The sequence below is a fragment of the Tursiops truncatus genome, chromosome 7, assembly GCF_011762595.2.
Source record: "Tursiops truncatus isolate mTurTru1 chromosome 7, mTurTru1.mat.Y, whole genome shotgun sequence".
NCBI lineage: Eukaryota > Metazoa > Chordata > Mammalia > Artiodactyla > Delphinidae > Tursiops > Tursiops truncatus.
In genome coordinates this window covers 13,442,200-13,457,830 of record NC_047040.1, presented here as the reverse complement: position 1 = coordinate 13,457,830, position 15,631 = coordinate 13,442,200, and the positions used below count along the sequence as shown (strand labels likewise).

Below are 15,631 nucleotides of genomic sequence, written 5' to 3'. Positions count from 1 at the left end.
GGTCATCTGCAAAGCATCTGCTTTCTGGGGGAGTATGGATAATTGGGAATCTGGCTATGGAGTACTGCTTATGCAGAGGTAACAAATCAACAGCAGCAATGTAGCTGATTCGTGTTAATTTCAAGAGTATCCAAAACATCTTACCTTCTATAATCTGACACTAGTTTAAGTAGGTCCTCAGTTGAAATCTTGTTGCTTTCTTGTCTATACAATGGTGAAAATCTTGAGTCTCTGTCCACATTTCCCTGGTTGTCCTTAAATACTGATCTGAAAGAAAACAATATTTATTCAGTTTGGTATTTGGCATGGGAGGGAGGGGAGAATTCTACCACTGAACCACCAATGCTCCCCTCTTGGTACTTGGATATTACTTACGAAGATGTATTTTTAAGTTGACTAAAATGATTCAACTTCCCATTTATAATGGAAGAAAATCCAGGAACTTATAAAATAAAAAGACAGGAAAACCTCTTAGAAAAAAATTTCATTTATACACTGCATTTATTATCTTCAATTTCTTATTTTCAACCTGGTATCTAAAGTGACAGCAGCCCATATTACAACTACATTTATTTATGATTTGGTAACATGTCAAAGCCACAGAGTATTAGGGGGGGTGGAGAGGAATGGGAACACATGTTACCACTTTTTCATTATTTCCTGGGCAAGCCTGGGTCATGTCAGTTTGGGTGGTGCCGTTAGAATTTATGAATAATGGAAAGGGTATGAGGTTGTGTATGTGGGTGTAGAGAGCCAGACTCTTGAAACATTTTCATGGAGATAAATGTGCCCATGCCCTAAATTTTAGGGCAGAGACAAAGATAAAATGGAGAACACCTGAATGAGCGTTTTGTATTAAATAAAGAGAACACTGTGAACCTGAACCATTTATTTCCTTCCTTGATCCATTTCAATGGGACTATACAGATTTAGTTAAAATGCATAAATTGTTTTCATCCAAATAATATAGTAATGCCGGGCAACACACTTCCTGAAAAGCAAGTATACCTAACATGCCTTATGTCGTTTTTCTTCCCCATAATTCATCATACTCTGTGTCTATCAAAGGAAAATTAGACCTATGCGTAGCTGATTTTTCTTCAGTGTTAGAGAAATGCTGAATCTTTATTTCTTCTAACTTAAGGACCTTAACGAGACTCTTTTACTACTCTTCACATTAGCCAAAGATTTCAATACACAGGCTGCAAAGGCCATTTAAATGGTTACCTGATCATAGAGCTTTAGTGTCAAATAATTTAGAAAATGGGCCAGGAATTTATCAGAATGATATTTTTAGACTCCTTCAACCTTTCTCCTCAGTTTTTTTTCTGTGAAGTAGTAACTGAGGGAAAAAAGGTCCCCTATCAAATAACACTGAGGGAGGAAGAATGAAAATATTTAACTTGAAGATTATTTTTATTTAAATATTATTCAGGGATTGTGTTTGAGTGTGTGACATTGTTCCCAACATGGAAGAAAGTTAAACTGAGTAGTATTTTTAAAAAATTTAACCAGTCACTTCAAATATATCAGTAGACTTGAGTTGTATCACTCGCTTTTGCTCTTATCCGCAGCCAGCCCTGTCCTGGAAACAGCTCACTTAACGTTGGACACGCTGTGAAGAACACAGCAGCACAGAGAGGCGCTGGTCACGGCACTCACACTCTGTCCCCACTCCATAAATATGGTAACTGGCAGGAAAGCAGAGAACTGATTCATTTACACAGATGGTTTCAGGATGGCTGGGACACCATGCCCTGTTCCAACTGCCAGAGTTGAGCAATGATCCATGTGCAGTGAAGGTCTCAGAGCCATGACGTTTAGAGTGTGATTGAAAAAAAAAAAATGTGGTGTTTAGCCTAAAGGAAAAGAAGCTTAGGTATCCCTGAGAGCTTCATTCATAAGCAGCATGAGGGACTTCCTTGGCGGTCCAGTGGTTAAGACTTTGCCTTCTGATGCAGGGGGTGCGGGTTTGATCCCTGGTTGGGGAGCTAAGATCCCACATGCCTCACGGCCAAAATAACGAAACATAAAACAGAAGCAATATTGTAACAAATTCAATAAAGACTTTAAAAAAATATTAACAAAAATAAGCAACATGAATAGCTGTGATATATAGAAAGAATTGGGCCCATTTTTTGTGGCTTTGGAAGACAAAACATAAAAGTGTCAAGCAGTTTAAAAAACTGTGTGTGTGTGTGTGTGTGTGTGTGTGTGTGTGTGTGTGTATATAGATGAAGAATTATCTAATCATTGGAGCTATAAAAGAAGAAAGAACCACTGTGGGACGCACTTGAGTTTTTGTCACTGGAAGGATTTGAACAGAGGTTGGACAACCATTTGTTGGGTGTTGTTGTTGTGCTGTGTGCCTTCTATAAATGTATAGATATAAGAATGAAATTTTTATTTTAGTCTTGTTTAATTTTAAAGAAAATCCAGTTTTTTACTCGGTTCCATTTGGAATGTTTCATGGGACAGAGAAAAAGGAATCAAAAAGCGTCCTGTCCTGGATTTAGGCACACATAATCCTGGGGGTGATACACGAGGAAAGAGTTTGATTTAACAACATGGCACATTTGTAAAGGTTGACTTTCTTCTGAATCAATGAGTGTACAATGCCCTCTGTAGCCATCTGAGTGCATTCTGTTTACCTATCCCAAATATAAGCTTTTTTGCTATAAAATGGTGCTACAGCTGGTGCCCAAAATAAGAACATGTACAAAATTAGTGCACGTTCTAGATAAAATGTTCACAGTGATGAGTGTGTGTTTTGCAGCTGGTGGGATGACTGGATCGGGTAAAAATATGATTGTAAAGCTAATTGTCAGTTCTATGCTTTTGAGTGGCAGTTGATTTTAAGGGCCAAAGGGTTTTAGAGTCCACTCAAAGCTATGTCAAGAAATAAGCTACAATCGAGAAAATATAATAGAAGGGAAAAGGAGCCAGAGAACCAGCGGTGTCAGTAGGGTAGTGGACTATGTCAGCAGGCTGGCTTATGTCAAAACGACATGAGTAGCAAGAGCCCTTCTCTAATTTGGTCAACATTTACTTGGAGCAGTTTCCGCACTGTGGAGGGAAAATTAAAATCTTCTTTGGTTGGATCTTGTACTTGTTTTTGTGGTTAGATATTCCAAGGGGTCTATCTTGAGAACTGTGCTGCTAATCATTTTTCTCAGTTACTAGAGATGTTTATGTAAATGTAAATCATACATTTATGGGCACAAATTGGTGGTGTATACTGTTCCCTGGTCTACAACCAAACCAGTGATCAGGCATTCACGTAGCATGAACCTGTGGTTTTGTTGGCTTTCCTGCCCTAGACATAATTACTTCAATAGTTGGTAATATTATCAGCCTCCCTAGAAACTTCATCTATCTTTCCTCTAGCACGTTTGACCAAGACAACTTCAAAGTAGGGTTGTTACTGCTTTTCCTAACTGCTCAGGTTCTTTCAATAATGGGTAATTCTTTTACTTCTTTCTCCCACATTATTCTTCACTGCCCCAAATTTACCTGAAAAGGAGGCTTGTTTGGGTGGATATGATCTCCACAGGGACTTTTAATAATCATATTAGACTAATGGCTTCTAATAATGGCTACCTTTTATTGAATAAATCTATGTACTTGTTAATCCCTGAAATAGTAAATTAGGTATTAGAATTCCTCTTCCTACATTCAAAAAAAATTGAGACTATAAGTTCTTGCTATATTCACTGGTAGATAGAGTTGAGATAGGGAACCCAGCTCTGGCTCTAAAATGTCTGCTTATAACAATACTCAGAATAATCCTCAATCCTTAAAGAGAAAATGTGTTCACTATTATGATTTTGCTATATTGGAATATTTCACTTTGCCAAAGGACATCCTGCCTCTACCCTCTACTTGCCCCAACTGATTATCTTGTGGGAACTGAGAATACTTATCAACATGAAAAGTCTGACCTGTGAATTACAATTAGTTATCCTTTTTCTTGAAGCTTACAAGGAATAAAATGAATTAAGTTCATCATAAGGGTTCAGTATTTCTAACTAATATCTTTTATTCATGAAGAATATCCTAGCATTAGCTGTCCCTGTAGGGAGAGATATTAAAGGGGGATAAAATGATATTTATGATCTACTCTATGACAGATGCCTTTGCACTTGTGATTGCACTATTGTTCACAAGGCGGTCTTGTTAGTTTCATTCTGCAAATGGAGACCCTGAGACTCTGAAAGGAAACTTGACCAAAGCTACAATCTATAAGTGGTATCTGATCTGGACCACGTTTTCAGATTCCTGGGCCTGGTCTCTTCCTCCTCAACTGAGAGGGCTGCCTTGGGGCAAATGAATCCCTAGAGACGGCATGAGTCTACCTTGGTTTACCACTGCCCCTAATTCCACATTCCTCCTCCCTGTACCTGTCTCCAACTTTCAATAACTACATCAAAATTATGAAAAATAGGGATGAGTTTACTCTGGTTATGCACCACAACTGGATACTGTGAGACCTGAAAATGACATAGCTAACTAGTTCTTCTGTCCTTCTGGATTTTAAAGTTATTTGCATTGGGGTATAATCAACATTCAAATGGATACCTGATAGACTGCTTGTTTTGTAGCACTAATTTATCTTTTTTAGTTCATTCAGATTGTCCATTGCTGACCTTTTCCCATATATCTATGGCAGGCACTTCCTCCTTTAAGAAATTCATGTACTGATAAAGACACAAAGAGACTGACAAGGACAGTAGTAATTGATGTTTAAACAGATCTGAAAGGCATTTTTTGTCCTTTATGCAGAGGTTATATGTCCAGGTGGATGGTTCCACCATCAGTGTCCACATTAACTCAGCATTTCTATCAGAGAGTCAACTGGTACTGAGAAATGTGGCTATGCTAATCAGTACCAAAATCAAAGAGAGTTCAAGTGATCAATTTGATGGTTTCATTTGAACATCCATATATAGACCCGTGTTTTCTGCATGGATGAAAACATGCAGCTGCATAAGAAATCACAGTGCTTCCATCTGAATTTTATGTGCACCAAACCCTTGGGACTGATAAAACATCAAGAATTTGTTAGACCAAATATACATAGTAAAGAAGTTATGACTTGGCTTTGATCCTACCAAGTACCCACTGTATACCTGGTCATGCATACACTGTACACATGTCATGGTCCCAGTCTATTATGAGCTGGCTTGCTAAATTATCTTGTAAAACACATGTTTCTGGGGAGCTCAAGGTATTTTTGAAGATGAACACACTAGCATTCTTCTAGGTGTTGGTATGTTAAAAATAACAGGTAACACAGATGCGTTCAAAAATGAAGCTTTCAATGCAGACAATAAATGCACTTCTATTCTGTTGATTGCAATTGTCAACCTACCTCACCGCCCAAGCAAATGGCATGCGGTATTTCCCCAACTTGCTGCAGAACTGCCTGTTGGATTTTAGTATCTTTTGTGCATACTAAGGAAAAAAAATAAATATAAATGTTGTTTAGAACATCACTGTACAAACAGTCCATGTAAAATATTAATAAATACTTTTCCGTGTTATACTGAAACTTAGTAAACTTCTGCTTTACTGGCTCACAGATTCTACCTTGTAAAGAGACAAATGATATCCTCTGTGTTCAAACTATTGTATAACACTTTCTTTCTTTTTAGTTTAGAAATTTCAAATGTAGAAAACACCCTTACCTTGGAATACCAACTTTTTTTCTGACTTAAAAGACCTTAAAATATTGAATGGAAAGAGTTATGAAATTTACATTCACAGGCTGTCCTGTATTTCTTTTTATTTGTTATGATAGAGGTCAGCAAACTTGTTCTGTAAAGTCACACGGTAAATATTGGATTGGCCTAAAAGTTCTTTCGAACAAACTTTTTGGCCAATCCAATATATAGGGCTTTGTGGGCCATGTGGTCTCTGTCTCAGCTTCTCAACTCTGTTGCTATAGCAGGAAAGACAATCTTAAATGAATGAGTGTAACGTGTTTCAATAAAACTTTATTTACAAAAATAGGTGACAGGCTGGACTTGGCCTGCACTCCATAGTTTGCTAAACCCTGAATTAAAGGATTCTCATAAATATGTTAAACACTGCCCTAAACTGTCACACATCCTCAAATTCAATTATTATGCATTATTTTCCCAATATACTTCTTCGTGTGGATAATATAAACTTTTTGTATTTATTTTCTATTAAAAAATAACATTCAATTATTATAGAAAATATGGTAATTGAAAAAAGAAAGCAGAAAAAATGTCCTGCAGTCCCACCATTTAAAGAACTTATGGTATTTTCTTTCCTCTTTCTTTCTTCATTTAGGTGTTATTAAAATTTGGTAAACAACTATTTTACTTTTTCACTTAGTTCAGCATAAGCATTGCTGATGTCTTAGTAAACTGTATTCCCTTGTTTTCAGTCAGATTAATCCTAACTTTTCATTATTGTTAACACTTTAGTCTTTGGGGGTTAAAGTTTTATCCACATTTAAATTTATTTCTACCAATAGAGTCTCAGCAGAAATTGCAGGATCAAAAAACATAAGCTGAGAATATATACTTTAAAAATTTCCTGTTTGATACTCATTTCACTAACAAGGGAATACTTCAAGACTTACATTTATCAAACTTGATAATTCATCAAGGCAGTGTGATTTTATTTCTTGAAAGTAATTGAAATTACTTATAAAAAGATCATGCATTACCTTGTTGGAGTCTGGATTTTTAATATAAGGTTCAGCACCACTTGCAATGTTTCCCATCAGTACTTTTTCGATTTTGGCCACCAAAACAATTTCAGAATGTGGATTGCTTACAGAAAATATAGCCTATGTACAAAGAAAACAGCTAATAAGCATCTAGGAAACCACACTGAAGACATTTACAAACTTCTACTTTTTTTTTTTTTTTTTTGCGGTACGCGGGCCTCTCACTGTTGTGGCCTCTCCGGTTGCGGAGCACAGGCTCCGGACGCGCAGGCACAGCGGCCATGGCTCACGGGCCCAGCCGCTCTGCGGCATGTGGGATCTTCCCGGACCGGGTCACGAACCCGTGTCCCCTGCATCGGCAGGCGGACTCTCAACCACTGCGCCACCAGGGAAGCCCCCAAAATTCTACTTTTTTAGAGTACAGCTTTAAGGGGGATTTTTATTTGGAAAACTGCTCATCTTATGTAATCTATTGGTAAGAAAACTGGAACAAGCATTTTCCCTCCCATGATAGGTAAAAAAAAGTGCAACCTGCTTTGGAAATTTTAGCCATTCCTCTGGAAATCCCTTGACATGAGGTTCTTCTGATTGTCTTGGAGTGACAGTGTCTATGTTTCCATTTTCCAAAGCCACGGAAGCCCCTGAGAGCATCTGCCTGACAGCAGTGTGGTTTAGATCCACGTGGAAATCAGCAGAAATCTTCCTGCTGTTTCTGAGGTCATAAAGTGCCACACTCACAAAAAAAGGCTCAATCTTTGGAGAAAAAGAAAGAATTGATGGTTTTGACATAAAATCATCACACAGGGGATAGCCTCCTTAAGTATATTATTTAATAAGGCAGTAGATAAAATACTATTTATATATAGTAGAATATTTCTATATATAATATGCTATTATTATATGTATATAGATATATGTATATATATGTATATAGATACGTATATAGATATAATACCATATATTATATTGCATGTATTATATATTTTATATATAACATATAAAATACAATATTTGTAGGCAAGTTCCCAGAATCCCTTCCACTATCAGGTTCCTCAGATCCCAGAACTGTATTTCATTGGTTTCCTCATTCTACTTTTCCTGCCAAATATTCTTTTTCATACGTTGTAATACATGTATGATTCAACCTTACAAAACCGTCTAGTTATTTCCTTTACTCTCTCAGAAATATCTGCAATGTCAGTATCCCTGATGATGCCTCATGATCTGACTCAGGTATTACTGGGGCAGTAATACCCCAGTGTGACATTTGATTTTCATAGTTCATTATATCAAGGGCACAAAAAGTCAACTTTCCCACGACTTTAGGTAATGTTAACCTAAATATTCCGGTCTTGTTGGCATCTTCCAGTTTTCTCCATTATAACGTCACCATTTTCCCTTTGGTAAGTGATTAGCCTTTTTGGAAATATTTTCTGAGATTACACCAATGTCCTGCTACTCATCAAACCCAATCCACCATTCATAACTCCCACTGGAACCAACTACCACTATGATGGCTACCAATGGTGATCTTCTAGTTCCATCATTCTTTCTACATTAGTCGGTATTTTACTGTAACAATGAGCTTTCCTTTATCCCTCATTTTTTATTCATATATATATTTATATACACATACACACATATGTACATATATATATATGTATGTATAGACTCATGGATTGCTACTTTATTCAATAAATGTCCATCTCTTACTGTCGTTATTTACAGTGATACTCGACTTGTCTCAGACTTGGCTAGAGGTACACCCTTCAGTGTAGCTCCTGTGTCTTTACGGCAGATGAGCATCATTTCTGGAGCACCTCTTTCTTTACCCAACAAGATGTTCCAGGCTCATCTTCTACTTTCCATGTCCCAGCCATTCCTCCAAAGAGCCCTGGCTCCTGTTAGTGAGGGTGACACTTAGAAACCAAGATCTGGGTGCTTGCTATCTATGCTCATTGTTTCTGGGACACACACATATATATACATATACACAGTATTCACAGCTACAGTGATGTCTCTATCTCTGTCAGTACATGAATATTTATTAAAAACTCATGGGTTCATGTCATACCTCCATTTCCAATCCAAACCCTCAAAGGTTCTTTCTAGCCTTTCCCTTTTTCATATTTGCGAGTATTTCATCCAATCGTGAAAAACCTGACTCATTATCATTTATTTACTTATTTGTTCAATTAGTTTACTTATTGTTCAGAGTAACCAGTCTCCCAACCATAGTAGCTATCTAGCTATCTCCTCTGCACCAGCCTGCACAGTGCCCCAGGTCCTGACAAATCCAAGGGCGTGGCACCTCTGCGCCTCCACGTGGCTCCCTCCCCCGCGTCATCTGGAATTCTTATGCTCACTCAACTTCCAAGCCTCTGTGTGATTGCCCCCTTAACCTCTTACTACCCTGCTAGGAAGGAAGAGGAAGATGGGAAGTAAAGGGCAAATGCGAAGGTAAAGGAAGATGGAAAGGGAAGGGAAAGTTTCTTGCTTGAGTTTTAAAGAAGTAGAAATTTGGTAAAGGGGAAGTTATAAAGGGCTTCTAGTAGGTGGAGTGACATGGCAAAGTCACAAAGACATGAAAAAACACAGGTTTAGAGTGAGATCAGAGTGGAAACAAAAAGTTAGGATGTGTTTGCAGAAGATACATTTGAGAAACGTTAGGAAGGTACAACCAAAAGGCTTGGAAATCCATTGCTTGTGTGCGTGTGTTGGTTAGTTGGAGAGAGGGTTCACAAGGGCATGAATAAAAGAAAATCCCCAGGTTTGGAGCTATAGGAAACGAAGTGAATGACAATGCCATTCACTAATATATAGGATGAGGATACAAAGATGAATTCTTTGGTACAGAGAATCAGGTTTTTCTGTAACATGGAAAAAACGGACGAACTTTTTGGCCAACCCAATATATGTATATGTAATTATATACACAGACATAGGTATATAAATACACACATGAATAATTATATACATACATATATATGTAAATACATACATATGTAATTAACTACAGGCTTCTTAAAATGAATATACTTATAAAAAGTTTTTAACTTTTGTTTATGTTACTTAATTTTGAATTGATGCCTCTCACCCACCAGGATTCTGTGGATAAGCAGGTTGTGACCAAGTTCATCACTGTACAGACTCACTCATGCTGTGGATTTTGCTGAATGTTTAATAAGTATCTTGTGTTCCTTGAAATGCAGGATTATGGCTAGTTTATAACAGGGGTATTAGTTTAATTCCTTAATATTAGCAATACCTGCCAGCTCCCTTACTGTTACAATTACACATAAAATAAAATTCAACGCATTCGTTTTTAAAAATAAGACAAAATGGAAAAGTTTCATATTTTACCAATTTAATTTAGTTTAGAAAAACTCTTGGTTTGTGGCAGTGGTAGTCTGCTAAGAGTTGAAAAATACAAAATTATGTGAAAATAACTCAGGTAGGAACCCCAAACACATTGAAGGTCAAAGGAAAAAAATCCTTATTAAGTTTTTGTGAATTGCTGCCTTTTGATGTTCATTTCTGCTTCGTGAAGGGAAATAAATCACCTACTTCGATAATCCGTCAGGAATTAAAGCTTATATGGTGCTTCACTTATTTCCTCCAATCCACCTTTTCAACTTAAATGTCACATCTTACCGTTTTTTAATTGGAGTAAAATTGCTTTACAATGTTGTGTTAGTTTCTGCTGTACAATGACGTGAATCAGCTATATGTATACATATATCCCCTCCCTCTTGGACTTCCCTCCCCCACCCATCTAGGTCATCACAGAGCACCGAGCTGATCTCCCTGTGCTATACAGCAGGTTCCCACTAGCTATCTATTTTACACATGGTAGTGTGTATATGCCAATCCCAATCTCCCAATTCATCCCACCCCCTTTCCCCCCCACCATGTCCACATGTCCGTTCTCTACGTCTGTGTCTCTATCCTGCCTTGCAAATAGTTTCATTTGTACCATTTTTCTAGATTCCACATGTAGGCGTTAATGTACGATATTTGTTTTTCTCTTTCTGAATTACTTCACTCTGTATGACAGACTCTAGGTCCAACTACATCTCTACAAATGACCCAGTTTCGTTCCTTTTTATTGCTGAGTAATATTCCATTGTATATATGTACCACATGTTCTTTATCCATTCATCTCATTGGACATTTAGGTTGTTTCCATGTCCTGACTATTGTAAATAGTGCTGCAATGAACATTGGAGTACACGTGTCTTTTTGAATTATGGTTTTCTCAGGGTATATGCCCAGTAGTGGGATTGCTGGGTCATATGGTAGTTCTATTTTTAGTTTTTTAAGGAACCTCCATACTGTTCTCCATAGTGGCTGTATCAGTTTGCATTCCCACCAACAGTGAAAAATCGTTCCCTTTTCTCCACACCCTCTCCAGCATTTATTGTTTGTAGACTTTTTGATGATGGCCATTCACATTTTACTTTTTGAATCACCAGCTTTTCAATAAAGTGTTGTTTAGAACCTTCAAAGCCTAACAAATTAAGTCATAGGTTTCTGATGTTTAGAATTCTGTACTCCTCTTTAAAAAAATTCAAGAACATGGCATTTTAAATGTAGCTCAGCTGTGAAGCAGTTTTATTAGTTCAGATTTTTGGAATCAATTTTTATTTTCAAAGAAATATTTTATACTCTAAAACCATCAACTTGAATTTGGTTTTCAACTGACTGACTAAAAAAATTACATGCTGTCAAGTATTGTTTCCCCATCGTGAAAAAGTCCTTTTAGGGTGTCTTTTTAGAAGCTCATTCATTAAATGCTACTGAATTGCTGGCTCTTCAGCAACTTGGAGAAATATTTCAATTAAGTTAAAAGCATGCTCACTGAGTTACAAACAATGAATTTAAAAATAGCGACATTAATGAGTATCACTGAATAATCACACAAAGATTTTTTAAAACAATGCCATTACATACAAAATTGCACTTGAGTTCAGGAGAGGCTGTTTTCTCGGTTTTTTTACATTATTGTTTATAAGCACTATGAAATTATTCTTAAAATTCTTTTCCTAGTTTTTAAACATGTGTATCAACTGTAAAATAAATTAAAAATAATACAGACATACAGAGCACTTGGAATTGGCTTATTCCTATGGCCTGACACATAAGAAAGGGCTCACAGAAGCTGCTCTTTGAGCTGCACGTGCTCTCTTGCCTGGCGAGATTGGCCCAAATACACACATTTAGCTTCTGAATATGGGCTTTAGTATAAAGATACGAAGCCATGTGGAAGGAGCCATATGCCCCTGGCACTGGAAAGAAAAGCCCATTATCTTTGAGTTTCCGTTTCTAAATTTGAGCTTTTAATCACACTTAAAGATGTACCCGGTCAAAAAAAGCATTTATTTTTATTTAGTAAAATTTAGATTAAGTGACATTATAATTTAGGTTAAATTTTCCTGATATTTCCAAATATAGTTTCAAGAACTAAGTTTCTAGTTGTTTTTTTTTTTTACTCCCAAATGAAAGTATGTTCTGATTGCTCCTCCTAACATTTTCACTCCAAGGAAGTTTTTTCTGCTATAGTCATCCTCCACGTGGCCACATCTACCACGCTGCTCTCTGGCTTCTTGTTATTCAGCTTCTCAGCACCATTCCACATAGCTGACCCTTTCTCTCTTGGCGTCATGACCCACTCTTTCCTGGTTTATCTCTACATCCATGAACATTCCTTCTGATTCTTCTCTGGTCACTTCTCTGTTCATCCATTAAATGTTTCCTACACACACAGAAATTCCTACATGATTCCCTCTAGGTCACTGTCTGTACCAGACTTCCAAATTTGTATCTCTGCTCATGCCATGCCTTTGAGTTCCAAACTTGTATTTGAATCTGCCCACTGGCCATCTCTATTCGGATATCTAATAGGCTGATTAAGCTTCACATATCCGTAATGTACTTCTCGGCCTGTATCCCCCAAATCTGCTCTTCCTCTAGTCTTGTCCTCTTAGTAATGGCACTACCATGCGTCTAAGTGTTTAAAGCAAAGACTAGGGACTCAGCATTCAGATTTCCCTTCCCCTTATCCTGTATATGCAACGTATCTGAAAAAACTGTCAGTTCAATTTACAAAACAGCAGTCAAATCCATCCATTCCTCTCCCTCCTCCTCGCCAGCCCTAGCGCAAGCCGTGATGTGAACTATAGTAATAGGCTTCTAACTGCTTTCCCTGTTCAACTCTTGTTTCCTACAATCCATTCTTCTAATGAGATGTTTTAAAAACACAAATTAGATCACACCATTTTAATGTGCTTTCAACTCTTGAATAGCCTCCACTCACACCTAGGATAAATCCAAACTCTTTGCTACAGCTTATAAGACCCTACCTAATCTTACCCTGTACTGTTTCTCCCACCGCATCTTGGTCTGCCCTTCCCCTCACTATCTCCTTTCAGTTCCCAGAACTTGCCAAGACTTAACTGTCTCAGAGCATTCACGCTTGTTCCTTCTTCTGCCTGGAATCTTTTGCCCTGACCTGACGTTTTATCCTTCTCAACCTTTGGTCTCTGTTCAAATGTCACCCGCTCAGAGAGGTCTCCCATGGCCCCCCACCTACAGCAGCCTTCTTCCCAGTTCCTCTGTATCACATCTCTTTATATTGATTTATTTTAAAGAACTTTGCACAATGTGCAATTATCTTGTTAATTTATTCGTTTCCTTATTTACTTCAGTCCTTTTCCAAAAGAATCTAGTCTTCAAGAGGCTAGGGACCTTGTTGATTTCGTTCCCTGCTGTTTATCCAGTACTTAGAACAAGTCTGGGTCTAGTAGGTGCACTGAATAAATATTTGCTGGAGAATGAGTTAACTCAACTTCAACTGCTTTCAGTCTCACATAACCTAGTGCACAGTTACAGTTATAAAACATGAGGAAGCTTCATTTTGGAGGAAGATTCTTACTGGCAACTAATCTCAATTTTAGCTTACTTGTCAACAAGAATCTCACAGGTAACATTGAAAACATCAATACCTTGCATGCATTGTATTTACAAATTTCAAAGCAATTTCCCAGATATTAGAATAAGAGTTAATATTTAATGAATGCTTGCTCTGCACCGGGCACCATATTTAATCTTCACAACGGCTATTTGAAATAGTCTTATTATTTTCCCCATTTTCAGAAGAGGAGACTGAAGTTAAGCCACTTGCCCAGCATGGAACAACTTGTAAGTGGGAAAGTCAGGCATTTGTTACTTGATTCTCCTCATTCTCCTGAGGTCCATAGCATGTACCGTTGTCCTGCTATTACACCAGGAAGAAGGGGGCTCAGACAACCAGTGAGGTGCCTGAAGACCCAAGGGCAGTAGGTTACAGTCTTTCGAAAGAGTTCACCCATTTTGCCAGCAACTCACTGTCAAACTAACGAGGCTCGTTTTACTACATCATAAATAAAGGCATGTACAGGATTGTGTGTGCAATCTGCAGAGAAAACTTAATGCTGTTTCTACCTTTTGAAAGCAAATGTGGCTTGTATCATGGATCTGGAAATAAGTTTTCTTCTTTAAGGTGAAAGATGACAATTGAGGGATGCTTTATGAGAAATGAGGACAGAACGCATTAACAAAGAATGAAAGGGAACACACCAATATATTAGCAATGATTTTTGATGTTAGGATTACGAGTGCTTTTTATTCCCTTTTTTATAGTTCAACCTTTAATAATATTTATGCTCACAAAATGTCCCCTTCCCACACATACATTTACAATTAGTATAGAATTGTCCCCTAGAATACTAAGAGTGAACTCTCAAGAGAGCCCACTTGGTAAGAAGAGGAATCTTGTATGGATTTAATGAGCACAGTGATGTTTCCCAAATATCAGTGAAGCACCTTTTTTTCCCTACCATTTACGTGTATTATTTATTTAATATTTATATAGTATTATTTTACTTGATTCACTATTTAGCCTTGTCATAAGCAGCAGTAGCTGTGAAAACACAGGGTTGATTTGCTCATTATAAATATTCTCTAATATACATGAAAATTAACACATAAATATTAAAATAAAAATATCAATTTAAAAGCCATCTCAAGTTCCAAGAAGATACAAACAATATCTTTGGAAACTCTGAACCACTGTGCTGACTTAATGGAAAGAACCCTAGAGCATAATCCCTTCGATGCTTCTTTAAGTTAAAAGGGAAATTCTATAGCAGTGTCCTGACAATTCCACTTCATAACTTGTGCATTTTTTCATGTGGAAAAATGCTGTCAATCATACGCTTGGTACAATTGAGGGTGTGAACTCAGTGCCTGGAAAAATCAAGAATTGAATAAAAGATTTTAACGAGGCTGGTGTGATGTTGGCCGATCTATAGGATGTAACAGAAGAGAAACTTACATTTGTTGCCGGATCGTTTTCATTCTCTGTAACACATCCCTGGAGACTTAAGTTGAGAGCTTTACAAATGATCATGATTCTCTTGGCAGCTTTTTCTTCAAATGGTTTGATCACAAACTCAGGTTCTAAAAGATCCTTCTTCTGAAGTTTCAAGCTCTAAAAAAGTTTGGGAAGTTTTACTCAACAAACACCCATCATAAGAAAAGAGATTCTAAATTATAAACCACGACTGTACGAATCAAGTTCATGTCTGCTTAGAGAGAATCCCGACTTACATCTATATCTGGATCCAGCAAGAACAGATTTAGCCTCTCCGCGTTTCGAGTTGCTTTGACAATCTCTTCAGTTTCTGTGAGGTACTACAGAGAAAACTGTGTTAGTTCTTAGTATCTGAATAGCCGGAAACTTACGGCCCAGCTCCATCCACACGGCCAAGAAATAGCCCCTTAGTATCAGCACTGCTTTAATATCATCCATGAACACTCCACAATCTTATAGAAACATGCTTTTGTTTTCTGACTGTTGTGTTTCTTAGTCTAAATCTTAGAAGAAAG

General features: G+C 37.4%; 1 protein-coding gene across 5 annotated transcripts in view; it reads right to left on the bottom strand.

Moving 5' to 3' along the window:
* The window catches only part of DOCK10 (dedicator of cytokinesis 10), a 280,789-nt gene that overhangs the window by 84,317 nt on the left and 180,841 nt on the right, over nt 1-15,631 (bottom strand). For all 5 annotated transcript variants that reach the window (XM_033859650.2, XM_019923632.3, XM_019923631.3 and 2 more), the window contains exons 10-15: nt 15,353-15,436; nt 15,078-15,233; nt 7,235-7,456; nt 6,701-6,823; nt 5,372-5,454; nt 145-267 (exon numbers count right to left, since the gene is read on the bottom strand). In XM_033859650.2, the coding sequence (XP_033715541.1) occupies nt 145-267; nt 5,372-5,454; nt 6,701-6,823; nt 7,235-7,456; nt 15,078-15,233; nt 15,353-15,436 (791 nt within the window). The remainder of the gene's footprint in view (nt 1-144; nt 268-5,371; nt 5,455-6,700; nt 6,824-7,234; nt 7,457-15,077; nt 15,234-15,352; nt 15,437-15,631) is intronic.